The 19035-nt window shown below is 37.5% G+C and overlaps 1 protein-coding gene across 4 annotated transcripts in view; it reads left to right on the top strand.

Moving 5' to 3' along the window:
* Positions 1-19035, top strand: part of MPP7 (MAGUK p55 scaffold protein 7) — a 157261-nt gene that overhangs the window by 49273 nt on the left and 88953 nt on the right. For all 4 annotated transcript variants that reach the window (XM_087777406.1, XM_087777432.1, XM_087777416.1 and 1 more), the window contains one exon: positions 8204-8322. In XM_087777406.1, coding sequence (XP_087633532.1) covers positions 8204-8322 — 119 coding nt within the window. The remainder of the gene's footprint in view (positions 1-8203; positions 8323-19035) is intronic.

Below are 19035 nucleotides of genomic sequence, written 5' to 3'. Positions count from 1 at the left end.
CGTACGTATTGTGTGTGTTTACTGTCAGATGAAAGGTTCTGTGGCTTCTCAGCCCAGCATCACATCAAGTATCGGCTAATTTAATAAAACTAAAGCTGTTAATCTGAAGGAAATTTAGTACTACTAAGAGGTAGTGAGAAGCTTCCCTGCTAGCTGTTACTTGCCTGTTGTGGAACACGGGGGTTCAAATATGGTTTTGCTTTTAAAATAACACACTGGTTTAAAAAAAAAACAAACAACAACAAAAAAAACCACCTCAGTGCAGCATATTAATCTTGGGGATAAACTATGAAATAGTTTAATTATTTCAAATAGTTTAATTTTCTAAACTTACTTTCGAGATAAGATGATGATGTACTTGACTCTTTAAACTTTATTTATATATTTTTGTATATACACATTATATATTATATATTTATATATTATTTATTTGTATATTCCTGTATACCTCTGTAGACTTGTATATCAAGTATATGTGTCTATGCATATATGAGTGATTGATGTAATCGCATAAGTTGTTTTGAGTGTTAAACTCAGTCATACAGCGAATCACAACACTGAAATAATATACTGGCATGTTTTTGGGCATCAGTACTCCCTAAGGTTGTAGGATTTTTTCTTCTACTCTCAAGACACAGTATGAAAAGTTGAGATACATGGTAATCAAATGGTGCTTCCAGTAGTTTTAGGCACAACTGAGTTGAAAATGGTCTTGGCTTCTGTTGTTAGAAGTCTTTATTCAGTCTCTTAATGAGATATTGTGTCCTCCTTTTGCAGATGTAAAATGCCACATTTAGTATTCCTTGCTACCCTCCCCCAGTGCCAAGTCTCTTAACCTTGCAAACTGTAACTGAAGAGTTAAACATGGCGAGCGTGCCCAGTGACATCCTAGTGCTGGAATGAGTTCTTTCCAGACTGCCTGCCAGGTACTTGCTATTACCTCCTCTAGTGTTGATGAAGATCTAGGTAGAAATACTGAATGCTCACCAAGCTGATGTCTATACAAAGGACCAGTCAATTAGTCAAGGTTATTCAAGGTGTCACAGTATGCAGGCTTCGTTGGAGGAGCCAAGAGTTTTCAAAAAAAATATGAATGTCAGATCTTTGTATGAGCTTTCCACAACCTGCTTATTAATTTGTGCTTGATGGGTCACTTTAAATCAGTTTAATGTATGCATTGTTCTTGCAGATAATAGGAGAGCTTTTGTGTACTCATGAAAGTACAGTTTATGAACTTTCAAAGTATTCTTGTTGACACAGTGTCTAGTAACTGCATTTTGAGGGGTTTCGATTTTGAAGCAGCCTTGGTGAGCCGTACATGCAAGAACTCTGCAGCAAGAGTCTTGCCCTGCATGAATGCAAATAGGGATCAACTATTTAACTCGCATCAGAACGTAAGGGTATGTGGTATGCTAAATCTGAAATACACATGTTGAGACAAATCCTAAAAGACCAATAACTGTTTCAAACAACTGCAGATTCTTTAGCTCCGGGAGCCAAGTTCTAAAACTAAAGACTTTTCCATTTTGAAGGAAATAATATTTTTAAAAGCGGTGGGCTTAAATGATTGCTCGCTTTCAACATTTTCTGTCATAATGTTGTTTTAAGGTGGGTTAACAAATTACTGTAGCTTGGAGGAATAAAAATTAGGTACAACTTTTAAGTTAAAAGACTATTGCCCTTAGTGAGTATGTAATCTTATTCTTTGAGGACACTTAAGGCAAAATTCTTGTTTTCATTAGGAAAAAATAGAACATTGACATTTCTATTGCTGTGCCATCCATAAGGATTTCAGCATTTTACTTTTTTTTTTTGTGAATTGGCAAATAAATCAAAACATATTTTTTCAAAGATGCCGATCACTTGCATATTATGATTATCTAGTTACTCAGTATTCTATACCTTTGAAAATTAGTCTTTTTTTTAAACACTAAACTGCAAAATTAAAAAAAGGTACATGCCAGAATGAGTTAATCACTCTGGTTTGCAAAGAAAAATTGTTAGTCTTTAACTTTTTGCAGTGTCAGGAAGCCCATATATTCGGTGGAATTACTTAAGAGAAAATAAAAAAGAACTCTTCGTAGCACATAAAATTGAGCACATAGTGGTCTTTTTACAACTGGATCTGATAGGACGGTGCAGTATTTCTATCCTAATGCATATGTGTACTGCATATGTTTTTATATGTTTTGAACCTGTGCATACATACTGATCTCAAACTTCAGAATGATACAGTTTTCAGTATTTGGTGTTAGTGGCTGATTTTATTATGTAGCAGCAAGGATGTCAGAATGAGTGTTCTACTGCAATGCTGTTTGCTTTTGTGTAAGGCAAGTGTTGTCTGAGCCTTTATAGAACTGTAAAGTATAGTTCAAATGCGAAAAAATGTCAGCTTGTTATAAATGGCAGCAAATGGTGCTGATTATTTTACCTTTGACAAAGTGGAAAATTTAAAGGTTGGTGTGTCTCGTTTTATTAATACAATAAAATTTTACAGTGTTGTTCTGGGCTTAGATATATGTCCTTTAGTGTTTATTATCCCTCAGTTACTGTAAAAATTTTTGATTCGTAGTCTGGCATCATTGTTCAGAATGCTAATTCAGGAAATTAATTAACATATGAAAGCAAATGCACATCCATTTGTCTCCATTTCTTTCCTTATGCTAACCAAAACAAAGTTGATGTTTTCTTGTAATATGCAAGAGTGATGGAACGCAGAGACCATGTTTTTTATCATTTAGCACTAGTTTATAGCTTCCACAGACTTGTCCTAATAATGAAGCTATGAAGGATATGACAAGAATGGTGATATTAAATTTCTCTAGACTAACAGTAAATTTTTCCATTCTGATGTCAAGAATGTAGAGCATCTGGAATCTGCAGTGTGAGTGGTTCAGTACGGGAACACTTTCATCAATTGCTTAGCCATTTATTCTCCTCCTAGGAACAAGCAGTCTTCTATAGAATATAACACTATGAAGGAAGCGATTTTCTAGAACTGGAAAAATTCTTTATGTCCCGTTGTTTCTGATTTAAAAGCTTTCCACTGCTGCTTAGTCTTAAATCTTATTGCATGTGCAAATTTAGCATACACATTTTTAAATTGGAATCGCCATTATTATACACTCTGTTCTTCAGATCAAATAAAACTAAATTGTATTAATTAAGCTTAGGAAAAGCTGAAGACACTCTGAAGACAGGAACTGCTCCAGCGTGTTAAAAGAACAAACTGAAATTTATCTATTACCTTTTTAAGCAGGGACAGTGCTGAGTTTTCAAACATAGCTGGATTTTCCCTTGAAATTATTTACTTAGTCCAAGCTGGCAGAATGCTACAAGCCTTTTTCTGCAGCCATTTTATCTTACTTGCTCTTGCAACAAGTCCAAAATCTTCAGAGCAGTTTCTGTACCCATGACAAGCTGTTGTAAATTTTAGTTTTAGATTATATATGTGTATTTAGATTCTCTACATGCATATAGTTTATATGGACTATTTCTGTAGGCAAGGTTATCTAGTCGTTGGTTTTTAATTCCCTGTGTCACTTTTCTTGGCTGAACTAAATTTAATGAAAAATGTATTGTACGTCCAGTATTAATTTATTACTTTCAAATTTCTTTATTCTTGAATCAGGTAATCAGATTTAATAGACTATATAAGCACCTTCAAACCCCCTTCCCATTCCACTCTTAGAACAATTTTATAGTGTTCCTGTGTGCAGTGCTTGTCTCCTGTTATTAATATTTCCATGGTATAGGCTTTTACTTAGTTCACATAAGTGTTAGATACTGTACCTAATTTATATAACATGAATATAAATAGCAGCATACCAGTATCTAAGACTAGGAGCTCCCTTGTTTATCTGGAATTGACTCCTGTTACTGCCACAGGATTATGTGACCTTGTTTAACCTAGAAAGGGCTCTTTTTCCTCCTCTGTTTCAATGATTTGGGAATGTCCAGGGATGATTACATCGTGATCTGGCTTGGTTTTTTTTTTCCCAAGTTGTGTGACTGACCGGACTTACTTCACCTCTTGTAATTGCAAAATAGTCTTGCATCTCCATGTTTAAGCTCATTGTTAATTTCTTTTATGTATGCTCAGGTCTTCTGGGACCTTTGAATAAATGATCTGCTTTTAAAAATGGAAGTAAATGAGCGTTTCTTGTGTAAGTCATGTTTACTTTACTGAGTTTTGACACCTGAAGTATTTTGATACTAGAAAATCCCAATGGGCATATGATTCCTTTTAAATATAAAAGGTGGTTAAATTTAGGCAAACTAGACTAAAAAAAAAAAATTACAAGAACCTGAGTAGAATAGCAACAGTGTATTTTTTTTTTTTTTTTTTTGCAAGGCTCTTTACAGTGTTGCCAACATCAGGCATTAAAAAAAGGGATTTTTTTTTTTTATTGGCTTTTCATGATTTTTTTTTAAGCACAACTTCCAGATACTTTTTTAAAAGCTTTTTTTGTGTGTTTATTTAAATTGTGGGCATCTTTCCAAAGATGTGTGCAAAATACTTTTTTTAATAGGAGGTCCATGCATGTCTCATGACTCAAGGAGGTGGGGCTTTAAGAGAAACATCAAATTGAGACCAAGAGCACAACCAAGGCCTGGCAGCCACATGGTTACAACGGTAGCATTCAGCTCTGAGGTGCTGAGATACGTCTCATTCCATGGCTTATGCGATGAACATAGATTTTTAATTTAGAAAGCAGTTCATCTGAATATGGGGGGTATACCTATGACCTTTTTGAAGGTTAATTTTTGTTTTTAGAAGTGATGAAAGGTGTTCAGTATAGCATCACTTCAGTCTTTATAATTGCTACTGAAAATATTTTTAAAAATATCTGGTTTCAACAGCCTGGCAGTACTAAAGCCAGTGAGAAACTTGCATTTATTTCAGTGGCTTGCAGAACCACCTGAGATGCTAGTTAGAAGTTTTGCAGGAGGTTTGAGGTTGGGCTGAAGCAGTCTTTGCTATTAAATTTGGATTACTTCTCTTGCTGCATGGCAGCATCTCTGTACAGTGACACCTTACAGGGCTGCAGAGGTTTGAGCTACTGCCCTTTAGGTGTTGGAAAGGTGGATGCGACAAGTTATCGGATCTGGTAATTTAAATTAGGCCAACGTGTATTTGCCAGTGTGGTGGTTTCAACTTCATTATCAGTTTATAGTAACCTGATATGTTATTTTGTCCCTATTATTATTTTATTTTAAAAGCACTATCTTTTAAATCCCTTCTGCTAGTAAAGTCATATGCCAGCCACCATTTTCACTCCTTCTGCACACTGCAATGAATAAGAACAACACATATTGTGTCATTGAGAGACAAATAAAATGCGACGTTTCAGTTGGAGGGGGGGCGTGTGTAGAACCACATACTGGTTTTCTTCATATGTAAAAATGTGAATATCCATCTGAAAATTTTTGATTCCATGGTACCGGGCACCAGAGAAGGAACAAGAGAAAATGAGACTCTGTCTGTAGAGGTAAACCTTTACAGATGCTAGTACCTTCTGTTGCCATTACCTTCAGTTTGGAAGGAGGCTATAGCTGACTCAGATGATCTGGAATTATGCAATTTTAACTTTGGATGTGTTCTAGATCTTTGTCTTCTGTTCTTCCCAACTAAATACCCTGAGTCCTCCTTCTGCCTATTTTTCGTTTGTCTCCTTGATGGAGGTTTTTTTTATTCCTGGGTATGTAGTGCTCAGTTCCAAGAGGAGTCTGAAGAGCGGGAGCATGGTGTTTTCCAGCATGCTGCATGGCGTAGTCCTCGGGTTCTGCTGCTGCGGAGAAGGGCGGGATTCTGATTTCCTTCTGGCTGAAAGCTATAAACACTGGACTGTAGAGCCAAAGCAGGGCAGCACTACAAACATAGCCATGGGATTGGATAAAACCAGTCAGCACTTAGATAATTTTCTCCACTTCCCCAGGCGAGTTGCATAGGTTGGGTGCCTTGCTGTCTAAGCTACCAGTAGCGCACTAGGGACACAGACACCCGTTTCCCTAGAAGGGGCAATTCAGGGCTATATGAATAAGTGGAGCCCACAGGCACTTCTGGGCTGGATATGGAAGCCTTAATGTGTGTAAGCACCTGCAGGGTTAGTCAGTCCTGGAGTGCCGGCAGGCAGGATTTTTCTCTGGGAATTCTGTGCATAAAACCTAAGTCTCATTATAGGCAGATTCAGTCTCACCCTGCGTCACTACTGTAGTAGTTAATCCATCAGGAACCATGAAGTTTCATTTTATTTTCACAAAGCTTTTAATTATCAAAGCTTTGAGAAGCAAGTTACGAGTATTATAGAATAGTTTTATAGTTGATTATATGTGAAATTTAAGCAGATCTGATGGATCAAGGAAAAGAAAGCTTACTCTGTTTTATATCTCTTATTTGAAGGGAGTGGCTGACGTTAGTATTTTCTTTCTTCTGAACAGCCCACATGAATTGTTCCTAAGCAGTTATGCGACAGTGTAAGCTTACATTGAACTTTCTATTCCATTTTCTAACAACCTTCAGGTTATTCTGAAGTAAATGTATTTGCAGTAACAGAAGTGGCTATGTGCAGAAATATAAGGCTGATTGTAAAGAACATTTTTAATTTTCTAAGTGAAAATGTTTTCGAAGCATAAATTACGTGATAAAAATAACCGTTTTTGCTAAGTGCTGAAGTTCTAATAGTCCGGAAAGTTGGAGCCAAGAGTCCCATTCAAACCTCTGTTCTCTGGGTGTCAGCTCAATCACTGACTGCGTCTCGCTAGGCAAGGCTCAGCGTTCTTTTTCTGTCCGTGCAAAATTGCAGTGGTTTGAGTTGTATCCTCTTTTTGCAGTATTTCTGAAACATAAACGAGCAGATTTAAATACAAGCAAGATTCTAAGAGAAATGAATGTCAACCACCAAAAACACTTGGACCACAAAAAGAATGTATCTGGAAGGACTTTTTTTTCCAGAATATTTTACTGAAAGGCAGTAAAAAGACAAAAATGTCAAATAATCAGATCCCGAAGGTGCTGTATGTAATTTTGAAAGGGATATATAGTGTCTGGAAAGGTTGTGAAATCATGTTTACTAATAAATATTCTAAATCATGAGTTTTAGGGAGATAATAGGCATAGTAGTGATAGGTAACCTATAACTTACAACAATGTTCTTTACCAACAGAATATCTTGTAAATCTGTCCTTGTGATGAACAGCAGCACTTACTCAGACTAAAAATAATAGCAGGACCGTGTATCTTGGATCCCAGGAGACTCTTGGTGTTTTTGTAGACAGCAGACAGGAGAAAAAGGCATTTTGTCCTTTTTACCCCAAGTAATCCCACTGGAAAATTAAACATGTGCTATGAATTGATATCAACTCCTGCCAGGTTACCTCCCTAAAGAGGGCTGCTGCAAACACTGTTGCTACATTTCTTGGACAGCAGTTTGATGGCCTGTGTGCATGATGGATATTTTATGCTGTATGCTACTGTGAAACAGTGTGCTACTGTCTGCCCCTCGGAGACTGCTGGTGAGGTGTGCCACAAATAACCGGGAACAGCAGTTGCCTTAACCCTACGGAGAATCTCAAATACCTGCAAATTAAAAATGTTACTGAAATATTTCTGTGTGTGAGTATGTCTGGGAAAACTGTTGGTTTTGTTTTTTAAGGTTTAATCCTGCAAAACAGAGCAGTTCCTTTTGTCTTGCTGTGGATTCCTACTGAACACGGGATAAAAAAAATATTAAGCAATATATTAGCAAGAAATATTTAGAGAAACCACGAACCTTTTTTTAATGGACCACCCTATCCAGTTTCTGTTCTTTTAAGGAAGTTTTTCCTATTCATGACTCATTTCACTCTTTGGCTAACATCAAGGGAAATGGAATAACGATTAAGCAAAGGAATGTGTGTTTTTTTCTGGTTTTGTCCTTTTTTCAAAACCTTTATGAATTTTCTGCATAACCTTGTGTAAATATATATGGATGTAGAAGCTTGACAACTGTGACAAGGTAAAAAGTACACTGCTAATACTTGCTTCTTAGTAATTTTTAAAAAATGTTCCTTTTGGTTCTACAAGTTAATGTTATGCTGGATACTCCAGACTCCCTATTCAGTGAAAATGACATGCTCCAGGCAGCCAATTACACAGAACTGTTAAGTGAAATTAATGAGATCACCCCCAGATTACACTTTGTGTTTTATTTTCATTTTATAGGTCTGTACGAGCTGCTGGCTGCATTGCCAGCCCAGCTGCAGCCACATGTGGACAGCCAGGAAGACCTGACCTTCCTCTGGGATATGTTTGGTGAAAAAAGCCTTCATTCACTGGTGAAGGTAAACCACATTTAAGTCAGATTCTCTTTGAGAAAAGCATATGGAAAAGTGTTTTGAGCGCCATCTAGTAAACCAGTGATCAAACTGTTGCTCAGTGAAAACAAAACAGCCTTGGTTTAACTCTGTTTCTGTCAGGGGTGGAAGTTGTTAAATAAGATTCTACCAAAAATACATAGATGATTTCATTTAAGAGTGATGTTTTGGCAGTGTAATTCTAATGCAGCAAACATATGTTGTTTGCCCTTGTTTAGAAAAAAAGAGTACGAAATAGTAGCAGGAAATCTGAGACTTCTTTATGGTCAACATTCAAGACCTGGAGTTTAGCTTAAATAAATAAATGTTCACAGCAAAAATTAGAAGGAATATATTTTCTGAGGTCAAGTATGGCAACAGTTCAGTAGCCACATTAATTTAAAATAATTTCCTTTAACAAAGTCAACTGAAATTCTAGTAAGCTGTTTCTTTTATTGGCTTGCCTCCATTTAAAATTGTGTTTTGCACATAAATATGTTGGACTAAGTACGACCTAAAATAAGTTTGGAAGAATACTTGAGTAAAGTGTCCTGCTATGAAAATGATCAGCAACAAGAAATCAAAGCATGCCATGGGAGTTTGCAGAGCTACCCTGATAATGTTAAAATTGCTTATAGCAGAAAAATGGGACCAATCAGCTGGTTAGAAATGTTCCACTCCTGCAAAATGGTAAGTATGTCTTCAGTCTCGAGTACAGAGCTAATTCAAGCTGGAAGGAAATTCTGAGGTCTCAAATGAGTCAGTAGGTGGTAGTAACCCGTGCCGTGAATATATCCAGACTTGCACATAACTGAGCAGTATTTGTTACCCTTGTCAGTCATTGATCTAGAAGAAGCTTAAAATTGGGATTATTTCAGTGTAGGTTTTAAGAGTCACCTTTTTCCATTTCTTTCAGCTATCTTATTCTGGAAAAAGATGTAATAATGTTGATACTTGGCCAAAAATATTTTCAAATTGGCTGAGAATTTACATATAAAACAAACACAAGTACTCTCTGGTAGTTGATACACAAAAGCAACAAACAGAGGAACGGTGCTAGGCAATACTCGCTTGCATAAAGAATTTCATCAAAGTTTCTGAAATGTGGTGATTTCCAGACTCCGTACCGCTTTGCTGCAGCTGTCCGTTCAGGTGGCTCAGAAGATCACTGAAAGGGGAACACTGGTTTTGTTTCTAATGTAGGCTGACAGTGGTGTTCATCTAAGCAAAATGTTAGGTCAGTAGCTAAATCAGTTATCTTTCTGGATTGGGAATTAAAGAAGGCTGGCGTGAAAATGAGTATTGATCTGCAAAACATTGAAATTTCAACATTTGCTCTAATTTTCTGTTGAGGCAAAACCTAAACCTTTTCAAACTTGTTCACTTGCTCCCTTTTGCCTTTTTCCCCAAAAGACGACAAAGATAGCATGACAGCAACTAGTTTACTCACCTTCAGTATACTCTCAGTTTGGAAAAGCTGGCTCTCCTAGTTGTGTGCCCTAGTTACCGTGTTGTTTGTTATTGTAGGGTGGATTGGTCTTTCTGATTTTAACAAAAAGGAATTAATGAGAAAGCTTTCTTGAGGCAGATAGAAAGTCTTGGGGATCAGTGAATGGTTACCTTATTGCAGTTACAACAAGAAGGCATTGATGTGTTTCAACCATCTTTATTATTTATCTTGTCCGTTTTAGGTTCAAATATTAAATGTATGTGTAACTGTGACCCTGTGAACGGTTCTTCTAATGTCCTATTAAGTCTCACACTATCTTAAAATAGACTTAATTTTTGAAACTGCATCTTCAGTGTTCACTAGTTGCACTTCTTTAATACGCCATACTAATTTCATTCAAAAGACAAAGTTTTTTAATTATAAGAATTGAGACTATTAAGAGCATCTGGTCTGACTCAGAGCATAACACAGGCTATTGAAGCTCACCTTTTGATTTCTGTGGTGTTCAGTTATAGAAAGTAGGGCATGAAGAACTTGCAAAAGGTTATCTGGTTCATATCCCTGCCCCAAGATGGGCTTAACTGTATCTGAAACTCATGGTATTTGTTTGACCTTTAATACATTTTTAGAAGGATTATTAAGTATCCTATCAAGTTTCAGAGAAAGCAGTCCATAGCCTTTTTGGAAGAGAGCTGTAAGAGCATAAGAACGAACCCCATCTGCCATAGTTTTTCCCTGTTACAAGGCTTCAGAAGTGCCAAATCTTTCTTTCTGGGTTCTGGTGTCTTATTTGAAAGACTGTTTTTCCTAGCAATAACTTCTTAAAGTCAACTGTACTTGCAAAGACAAATGTTTTTAATTCCTCAGGCAGAGAATGATGACAGATATTTTGTAAAAAAAAAAAAAGGCACTAGCTTAGAGCCAAGGATGTTGTGATCCTGGTATGTGTCGGTTTTGGAAGAAAATGAGCATGGGTTTACTACTAATTAGGCACTAATATTTCTCTATTTCAGGTAGACACACTGCTTAATAAAAATTTCTATGCTGATCTTCTTACCTTACTGTTTAATAATTTCAAATATTAGAAAAGAGCTTTTTTTCCTAAGTTATAAAATGGATAAAATGCTCCAAATTACTTGAAAGGTTTAAGTATAAAGTGAACTCTCTACTTTTTCTACAGGTATTTTAAGTTTTATGGATATTTAATTATCTTAGTGTTTTCTGCATGGTTGTATACTATGGCATATGGTTTGCTATTCTGGCTCTTTTAATATTGAAAAGAAAGAAAAAAAACCCCAAACCTTGTCTTGGAGTTCTCTTCATTCAGTATTGTTGGACAGAAATCTCTTTGTGAACTTGGATCAGCCTGAGCTGTTCTAAGAAGTTAGAAATGGAAAAGTTGTATTAGATCATCCAGTCCATTCCCCTGCAAATACTGGATTGTTCCCTACGGTACATTCCTATTGTAGTAAGTAAAACCAGCAAAAACTGATGCAACTGTTCTTGCTGTCTTTTTTCTCAATAAAGGAATCTGTTGATTAGATTTCAGTTTGTGCAGCATGGAGAAGAGGGAACCCACAACTCTTGTTGACTGTTTGGAAGAGAAAACTGGCTCTGGATAGTGAATGTTTAAAATTTGTCTCTGCTTCCCTCAATTTTTCACTTCCTTGTCTTATTACACGACTCTCTTAAGTTCTACCAAAAGTCTTCAGCCATCTCATTACTTTTTATATAGCAGATATCCCAGTAATTCTGTAGAGATTTATAGAAAAGAAACATGAAGAGATGATCCTTCAGGGTAATTATGAGCACTAACGTAGCTGAAACCTGAAATAGTACACATGTGCTTTGCTGCAATGTTTTTTTTTTTTTTAGAGGAACAGAAGGGATAAATAAAGATCTGTTCTAACTACTCTTTTAGCTTATTTTTAGAGGAGCTGCAAGAATTTCCATGTGTGTTTGCTTGCTGTTAGCGCACCAGACACATGTTTTACTGTTTGTCTGTTTAGCTCCAAGCTGAAGCTTCTACTTTCACTGTTGCCTTAAACATTTCTGGTTGTGGATGTAATGCTCAAGAATTGAGTAAGCTTATCTGTTGGGCTGCTACTGAAGTATTTCTTAACCAATTGCATTTTACGGATTGGTTTTGGCCAGCTCAGAGCATGCACAGTTCTTTAGCCAGTACTGTACTTTGCGTTACGAAAAAGAAGTCACTGCAAGTGGTGTTGCTGTGCCCTTGATAGGGAAGAGTTTGTATATCCAAAAAGCAGTAGGTGGCACTGGAAAAGAAAATAACTACTGCAAAAATAAGGAATATTTGGTGAATCTAGTCTGATTTTTATAACTGCATAGTATTTTGGTAGCTGGCCCTGCAAGACCTTAGTTTGTGCTAATTTTCTATTAGTTTCACCTGGATATGACTTGGCTTGCAGATCTGAGAAATTATGTGCTAATGGTTGTCCGTGTCGATGGCTAACAGCTTTTCTAAGTCATCTAACCTCTAAAAATAGAATAGCTGAGTGTATCCTGATGTAATTTCTTTGGCATGTAAATTGAATCATATGATTACATAGCCCAAATTTTACAATCATTGTGGTGTACTGGAAATTTTCAGTGTGAAGACTTGGATTTTTCAATATGTAAATGTAGATGCTTTCAGCCTACTGTGGTTCCTTTGTTGGTAATGAGAAAAATAAAGATAGCGTTTAAAAAAAAAAGAGCTGACTAGGGGAAAGCAAAAGGGATTGATTTGACACATGCTTACAGTGATAAAATCAGTGATACGCAGATGATGTGCTAAATCTTCAGTCTGGACTGGTACAAGCCTAGTTCATAGGCAAGTTTATATACGCTCTTTCAGTTTTTACCCAGAGCTTTACACACAAACTCCATGAAGAAGCTGTTAATCTGTAGGATGAATGACTTTGCATCTACAGTACAGAATCAGAGAATCTCAGTAAGGTTTCATGGCTTGTTTTATGTTGGAGAATAGACTTAACTCATAACTGTCCAGCCTTTTGTATGGGAAGAGCTATGCAGGTTCTTTTGGCACTCATGGAGGGGCCTTATGGTGCAGCTTCCCCTACCCCGTGATGCATCAGACATTCTGCAGCCAACATCCAGGTGCGTGCTGCACAGATCATGTGCATTCACCTCCCACGTCGTGCATCCGAATGGTGAATGTTCCTGCCCGGGCATGTGCTTAAGTATTCCCACGTTTGGATCTTCTTCCTGAAAGAATGTAGAGGAACTGGACTTCAGATTATATGAGTTGTTCTGATGAGTTGTGTGTGACAACTAATTGTTCTGAACCCATTGTTCTGAACGTTTGATGGGGATGACCCATAGATGGAGAGAATGATATCTGTGTATGTGTCAAAGGACCGGGAGGGTAGTGGTGGCTCAGGAGGGTGTATTAGATAGTGTAAGACCTGAGCGTGACACAAATGATATGGAATGAAGGATGGAGATTGTGCTGAGATGGAGTTGGCTTTCTTCATGGAAGCCCAAAGATGTTAACGTTGACTGCTTCCACACTTCAAGTTTGAAGCTGATATTGAAATATTTTTTGCTGAACATAACAAAACTTATTTACTTTCTCATTACTTTGTTCTTCATGAACACTTTCTCTAGAACTAATATTTATAAAATCTTCATAATTTATTGTTGGAACTGTCTGTTTCTGCAGGTCGCAAGAACTCTTCTTTTCTGCTAGCCATTATTTTATATAGAAGGTGGAGAGAGCAGGGTGTGTTTGTGCGGGGATTTTGATGGCTAGTATGTTTGCACCTGTTAAGCGAATGGTGAGAGGGGTTTCTGATTTCAGGCAGACAAAAACAGGTACCTCAGAAGGAGCTCAGAGATGCTGTGATACCCAAGATCAGCAAGCCTGGAAAATGCACTAGAAGAGAAAGTGTGGGTCAGTAAGTGGGACTGGGGGTTGGTAGACCATAGGTGGCACCTAACCTCAAATCAAACGCAGTGAGTGGGTTGTGGTTTCAGGGGAAAGCGTTGGAGAGGTGTACAGACCACCTCAGAGTGGGTGGAATTACTGAAATTGATAGCTCATTGCCTAAAAAGTTGCTTTGATATTTGAAGTCCTTAAGGTTCTTTACTGCTGGGTTCTCAACCATATTTATTTTTAAAAAGCTGTTCTTCCCTGGTAAATGGAATAGGCTGCAGTTCTGTAAATTCATGTGGAGGTCTGAAGTGCTGTTTGCTTTGCAGATGAGAAAAAATGAAGGAAAAGGCGGTGTGAGTAAGCATTTACCACCTGGCCATCTGGAGGAGGAGGTGTGAGTGTGGTGGTTGGCAGCTGGTAACAATTCATGGCTAATGAAAAATAATTGTTCTTCATGCTCTAGAGGAGAATCAGGCAAGGTTGCTTTTTACATTATAGTTTACATCTTTCAGTCAGAGAAAGCATGCAAAACCTACTGATGGCAAGAGTAAAGTGATCACTCTTGTAATGCAGACTGTCCAAACAATGCACAGATGTGGTCCGTTGTGCTGGTTTGAGAACTTTTAATATTTCTGGCAAGGGGAGAAGGAATTTACTATAGTTTAATTCATTAATATTGAGGTACTAAATAATAGGTGGTAGTTATTTGTCATTCTTTAAATGGAGATCATCACAGACCTAGGAAATCTTCATTTTTGTAAGGATGCCCTTGTTGAAAGAGGCACGTGATGCAGTCTTGCCTCAAATCCTTTTGGCAAAACACATGATACGCAATGTTTTCATCCCTAGAGACCTATCTAGCAGTAAGGTATATATGGACAGTACTAGGATATCGAATCTGCAAAGAAATGTGAAAGCTACCTGGAGAAAATTTAAGGCTTTTCTTTTTCTCATTGTCTGGAGAGGAAGCTTGATCTCCAGTTAATTTTTGAAGCTTCCTGCTTGAGTTGTACGTACAGAATATATATGGAGGAGTGCTAGAATTTCAGTACTTTCTCATCCAAAGTATTTCTAGGCAATGGTTGAATTCATATACTGAAATATAAACTTGCCACATGCTTTCTGCTTACCTAAGGATGAAAATTATTGAAAAAATAATACCCTGCAAGAAAGCCTCTTGAAGACTGACAAGAGTTTGCATTCGTATTTGGAGTAATTACCACTGAAGCAATGAGTCGTTTTGCTTCCATCAAAATTATTACATTCAAAAAAAGTGTAATGCAAGGTGTTATTCCTTATGAAATGCCACGTAAATTTAAAGCGTTACTTTTGAAGCCAAAGTGATTTTTTTGAGACTTGCTCAACAGCCAGCAACTGAAATCTGCAAGTAAAGAGACCACTCTTAGCTGGAGGCAGTCAGCTGCCTTTAAACTTAATTTCCATGGGAACAGTGATCAGATTAATCAAAATAAGGTAATTGAAGTTTTATAGAAAATAGTACAGGATCTTTACTTTATTCAGGCTGATATTGTTTCCATGGAAACATTAGGGAAAAGGTAGCTAGCAGCCAGGCATTGAGCAAACACTTGCTTCTCTTGTTGAGATTGGGCCGGGGGGGGGGGGGAAAGGTCTGGTTGATGTGTGTGTGTTGAACCCTTTGACTTGTTTGTGCTCTTATTAAATAAAAATGCAGTACATCAGGTAATAACTGGGCAAAAATAAGCAAAATAAAAATGGATTCCTGTTTGGAATCATAGTGAACCCCCTGAACTTTTCACATATTATAACATGTAACAGGTTTAGTGTTTCTTCTCTGAGTAAAGACAACGTTGTTTTGCCATGTGCGTTCATACATACATACCTGTGCTTATCTGTGCCTTTAATAAAGTGAAAAAATGCACCTCCTATTTATTGAAAAAGTGGTCAGGCATAGCTTTGGATGGTGTAACCTTGTTTGTAAGAAAATGCACGTCAAGTTAGTGCCAAATGGATGGGTTAGTGCAGTTGTGGTGAAATATGGATCCTATGTGGTGGTTCACCTAAAAGTATTTGTTATAATTGTAGCTAGTAGATTGTTTACTAGCAAACAGACAGCTAGTGGACAGAAATAATCATTTTGACCTGAAGTCTATTGAATGGGTTCTCCTGTGGTAAATACTTTTTTGTATTTTTTTTAATGTTTTTATTTTGTAATTTTTGGTAGAAGTTTAACTGGATATCTAGTATTAACTTCTTTGTCAGACGTTTGGCCCCTCCAGCATCTTGCAGTTTCTACATCAGAGTTGCTAATGTGTTTAGTAATAGACACTTGCAACTTTTCATCTAGATTTTTATAAGGAAGTCCTGTTCTTGTCATCAACTCCTCCTGTCATCCCACTTTGTTAAAAATAATAACAAGAAAGCAATTCAAAGATCAGTTTCCAAAGTATCAATGAAATTGTCTTGTTGACAGTTTAGTCTCATAAAAGCTGTAGAAGTTGGGTTGATATCAGAAGTCTCTGCAGGTATGGTGTACCAACAAACTTTTGAAATGAAAAATAAAGCAGATAAGCTTATTAAATCAGAGGTGTGAAGTGTTGGTCTATGACTATTACTTGAAACTTGTGAATAAATCAGTGCTTTGGAATGTGAAAAAACTTTGGTTTAGGTTAAAACCCAGACGGAGGCATTTTTTTGGATGAGTGGTAATTGATTTAAAGTTTCTGCTGGGAAACCTCCAAAGAGTAGCAGAAATCCAGCCAAAATGTACTGGACATAAAAGAAGCAAACCAATCCTTCTAAGACAAATAGTTTGTAATTTCACTGTTACCGTGGGGGCAATGTACCAGGCTGGTGACAAAACTGGTGCAGCAGTTTGAAGAGAAGTTTTAGAACCCAAATCTATGCTCATACCCAGATTTTTCTTGTCTTATGAAGCTTGTACAGTATTTCTCTAACCAAAGTGATACATTTTTTGTCTATGATACTGAGGCCAATCAAAGGTCTCATAAGCTGCTCAGTAATAGTAGTCTGATAAATCCAAGACATCCAAGGATAATGTAATTTTAAACTGTTTTTCTACAGTGTTCTTTTCCCTTGGACCAGAAGTTCTGTGGCAGAACATGTGAGGGAGTGTTTAAAACAATTTTTTTTCTTACTGTCTTGGACTATTTTCCTTTTAAGAACAGAAAGTCATAACTACCCAAACAAACCTCTGCAATGCAAAAGCATTGTATGAGTTAAGAAGGATGGGATATGATAGTTACAAAATCTTCCTGAAGCATGGAAACTGATACAATAAGATTTAATAAAAATCTTAAAAATAAGATTTAGTAAAAATGCCTGCCTGTGTTTCCTACCAGCAGGTTTTGTTACTGCTTATGTTAACTTTCCTTCTTTTTTGGGAAATCTTGGTTGTATCCATTCTCCAGCTAATCCTTGTGAAGTTAATCTGTAGCGTTCAGTAATATGTGTAATATTACATACATCATCACTGTCTTTTCTCCTTTGTATGAAATATAGGCATACACACACAGTTTTTACTCATCTTTTCTTTTTCTGTTCCCCATTACTTTTCTTTCTTCTGTGCTGCCTTAAGCACTTTTTTTAAAAAAACTTTTTTCAGTCATGTCTATTATAACTCTTTTCTTTTCTTTCCTTTTTAAAGCATGGAAAGAATTTTTTTCCTTTTTAAAGCATGGAAAGAAGAGAGCAACATAGTATGCTCCATGTGCACTATTCCTTTAGGCTTACAGATAGCACTGTTTGTATAGCAGTGTTCTCTTAACTACAGGTTGTTTCTATAATAGCCATTTCTGTGTATCTTCGTAGAATCCAGCGCTCACTTTGCAGGTGTGGTGATGTCAGTGGAATTTCACTTCGAACATAAGTTACGTTGAGAGCTGCAGCATGTAAGCGCTTAACATACCAGCGCTATCCACGTGGTGCACAGTCACTGCAGGGTAACCAATAAGGTGCTGAAGAAATAAGATTTTAAAACATGCAAAGCATAAGGCTTACTTATAGAATCATAGAATCATCAAGGTTGGAAAAGACCCTTAAGATCATCGAGTCCAACCGTCAACCTATCACTGCCAAGTCCATCTATACCATGTCTTCAAGCACCGTATCTATCCGTTCTTTAAATACCTCCAGGGATGGGGACTCAACCACTTCCCTGGGTAGTCTGTTCCAATGCCTAACTACCGTTTCGGTGAAGAAGTTTTTCCTAATATCCAACCTAAACCTCCCCTGGCGCAGCTTGAGGCCATTTACTCTTGTCCCATCGCTTGTTACTTGGGAGAAGAGGCCAACCCCCACCTCGCTACAGCCTCCTTTCAGGTAGTTGTAGAGAGCGATAAGGTCTCCCCTCAGCCTCCTCTTCTCCAGGCTAAACAACCCCAGCTCCCTCAGCCGCTCCTCATAAGACTTGTGCTCCAGACCCTTCACCAGCTTCGTTGCCCTTCTTTGGACACGCTCCAGCACCTCAGTGTCCTGCTTGTAGTGAGGGGCCCAAAACTGAACACAGTACTCGAGGTGCGGCCTCGAGTTCACTTGCCTGTGCATATCAGGGATGAGTAATTTACAATGGGCAATTGCTATAACTTGACTGTGCCTTCAATGTAATAGCAAAACCTAAATGTACAGATTCACTTTGATGTAGCATCTTCAGCATGGTGCATAGTCCATTTGCGTGCTACAGAGTGAAGGTTTTCATGCTTTCTTGCTCCAGCTGAACCACTCCTAGGTACCTATGGTGTAAAAATCTTCCCTATTCCTGTACTGACAGTTTTAAAACATTGAATTGTCTAAAGTTAGAGCTGTTTTGGATTTGTTTTCAAAAAACACTGGTGCCTCAGTGGGCCATTTAGATGCATATATTATGGTCATGTATTTTGCGGCTGTCTTCCCCCCCCCCCTCCACTTTTCTTATGAAGACCCATTTTTTTCCCTTAGTGTGTCCTCCCATGTATGTCTGCAGGCTGCTTCTATTTCTCATCTACTAAATAAGGATTGGATTTATTCCTGGTCTCTTAGGGAAATTAAGACAGTAAGTGTGTAAAGATGAAATATTTGTATGCCATGTTAATATGGCCATATAAATTCCTAGGGAAAACATTATTCTCACCTAGTTTGCATGTATTTGCAAAGTTACGTTATTTCATTACATGCAAACTAGATGAGATATCTAATCTTCTATACTCCATCAGTGATGGAGTTTGAAGGTGTTATGAGAATTGCCAAGTGGAGCTGACCCCAGGACGTGAGGACTCCTCTGTCTCGGCTGCAGAAGCCCAGTCTGGTGCACTGAGAGATGGATGCAGCTGCTGCTGTTCCCATTTACAGGTCCAACCAGTAGTGAGGCTGAGTG

The sequence above is a fragment of the Nipponia nippon genome, unplaced genomic scaffold, assembly GCF_047370975.1.
Source record: "Nipponia nippon isolate SJK-2023a ecotype South Korea unplaced genomic scaffold, ASM4737097v1 scaffold_1, whole genome shotgun sequence".
In the NCBI taxonomy this organism is placed as follows: Eukaryota; Metazoa; Chordata; class Aves; order Pelecaniformes; family Threskiornithidae; genus Nipponia; species Nipponia nippon.
Note: the sequence above shows the minus strand (reverse complement) of the source record. Positions and strands in the feature narration are given on the sequence as shown.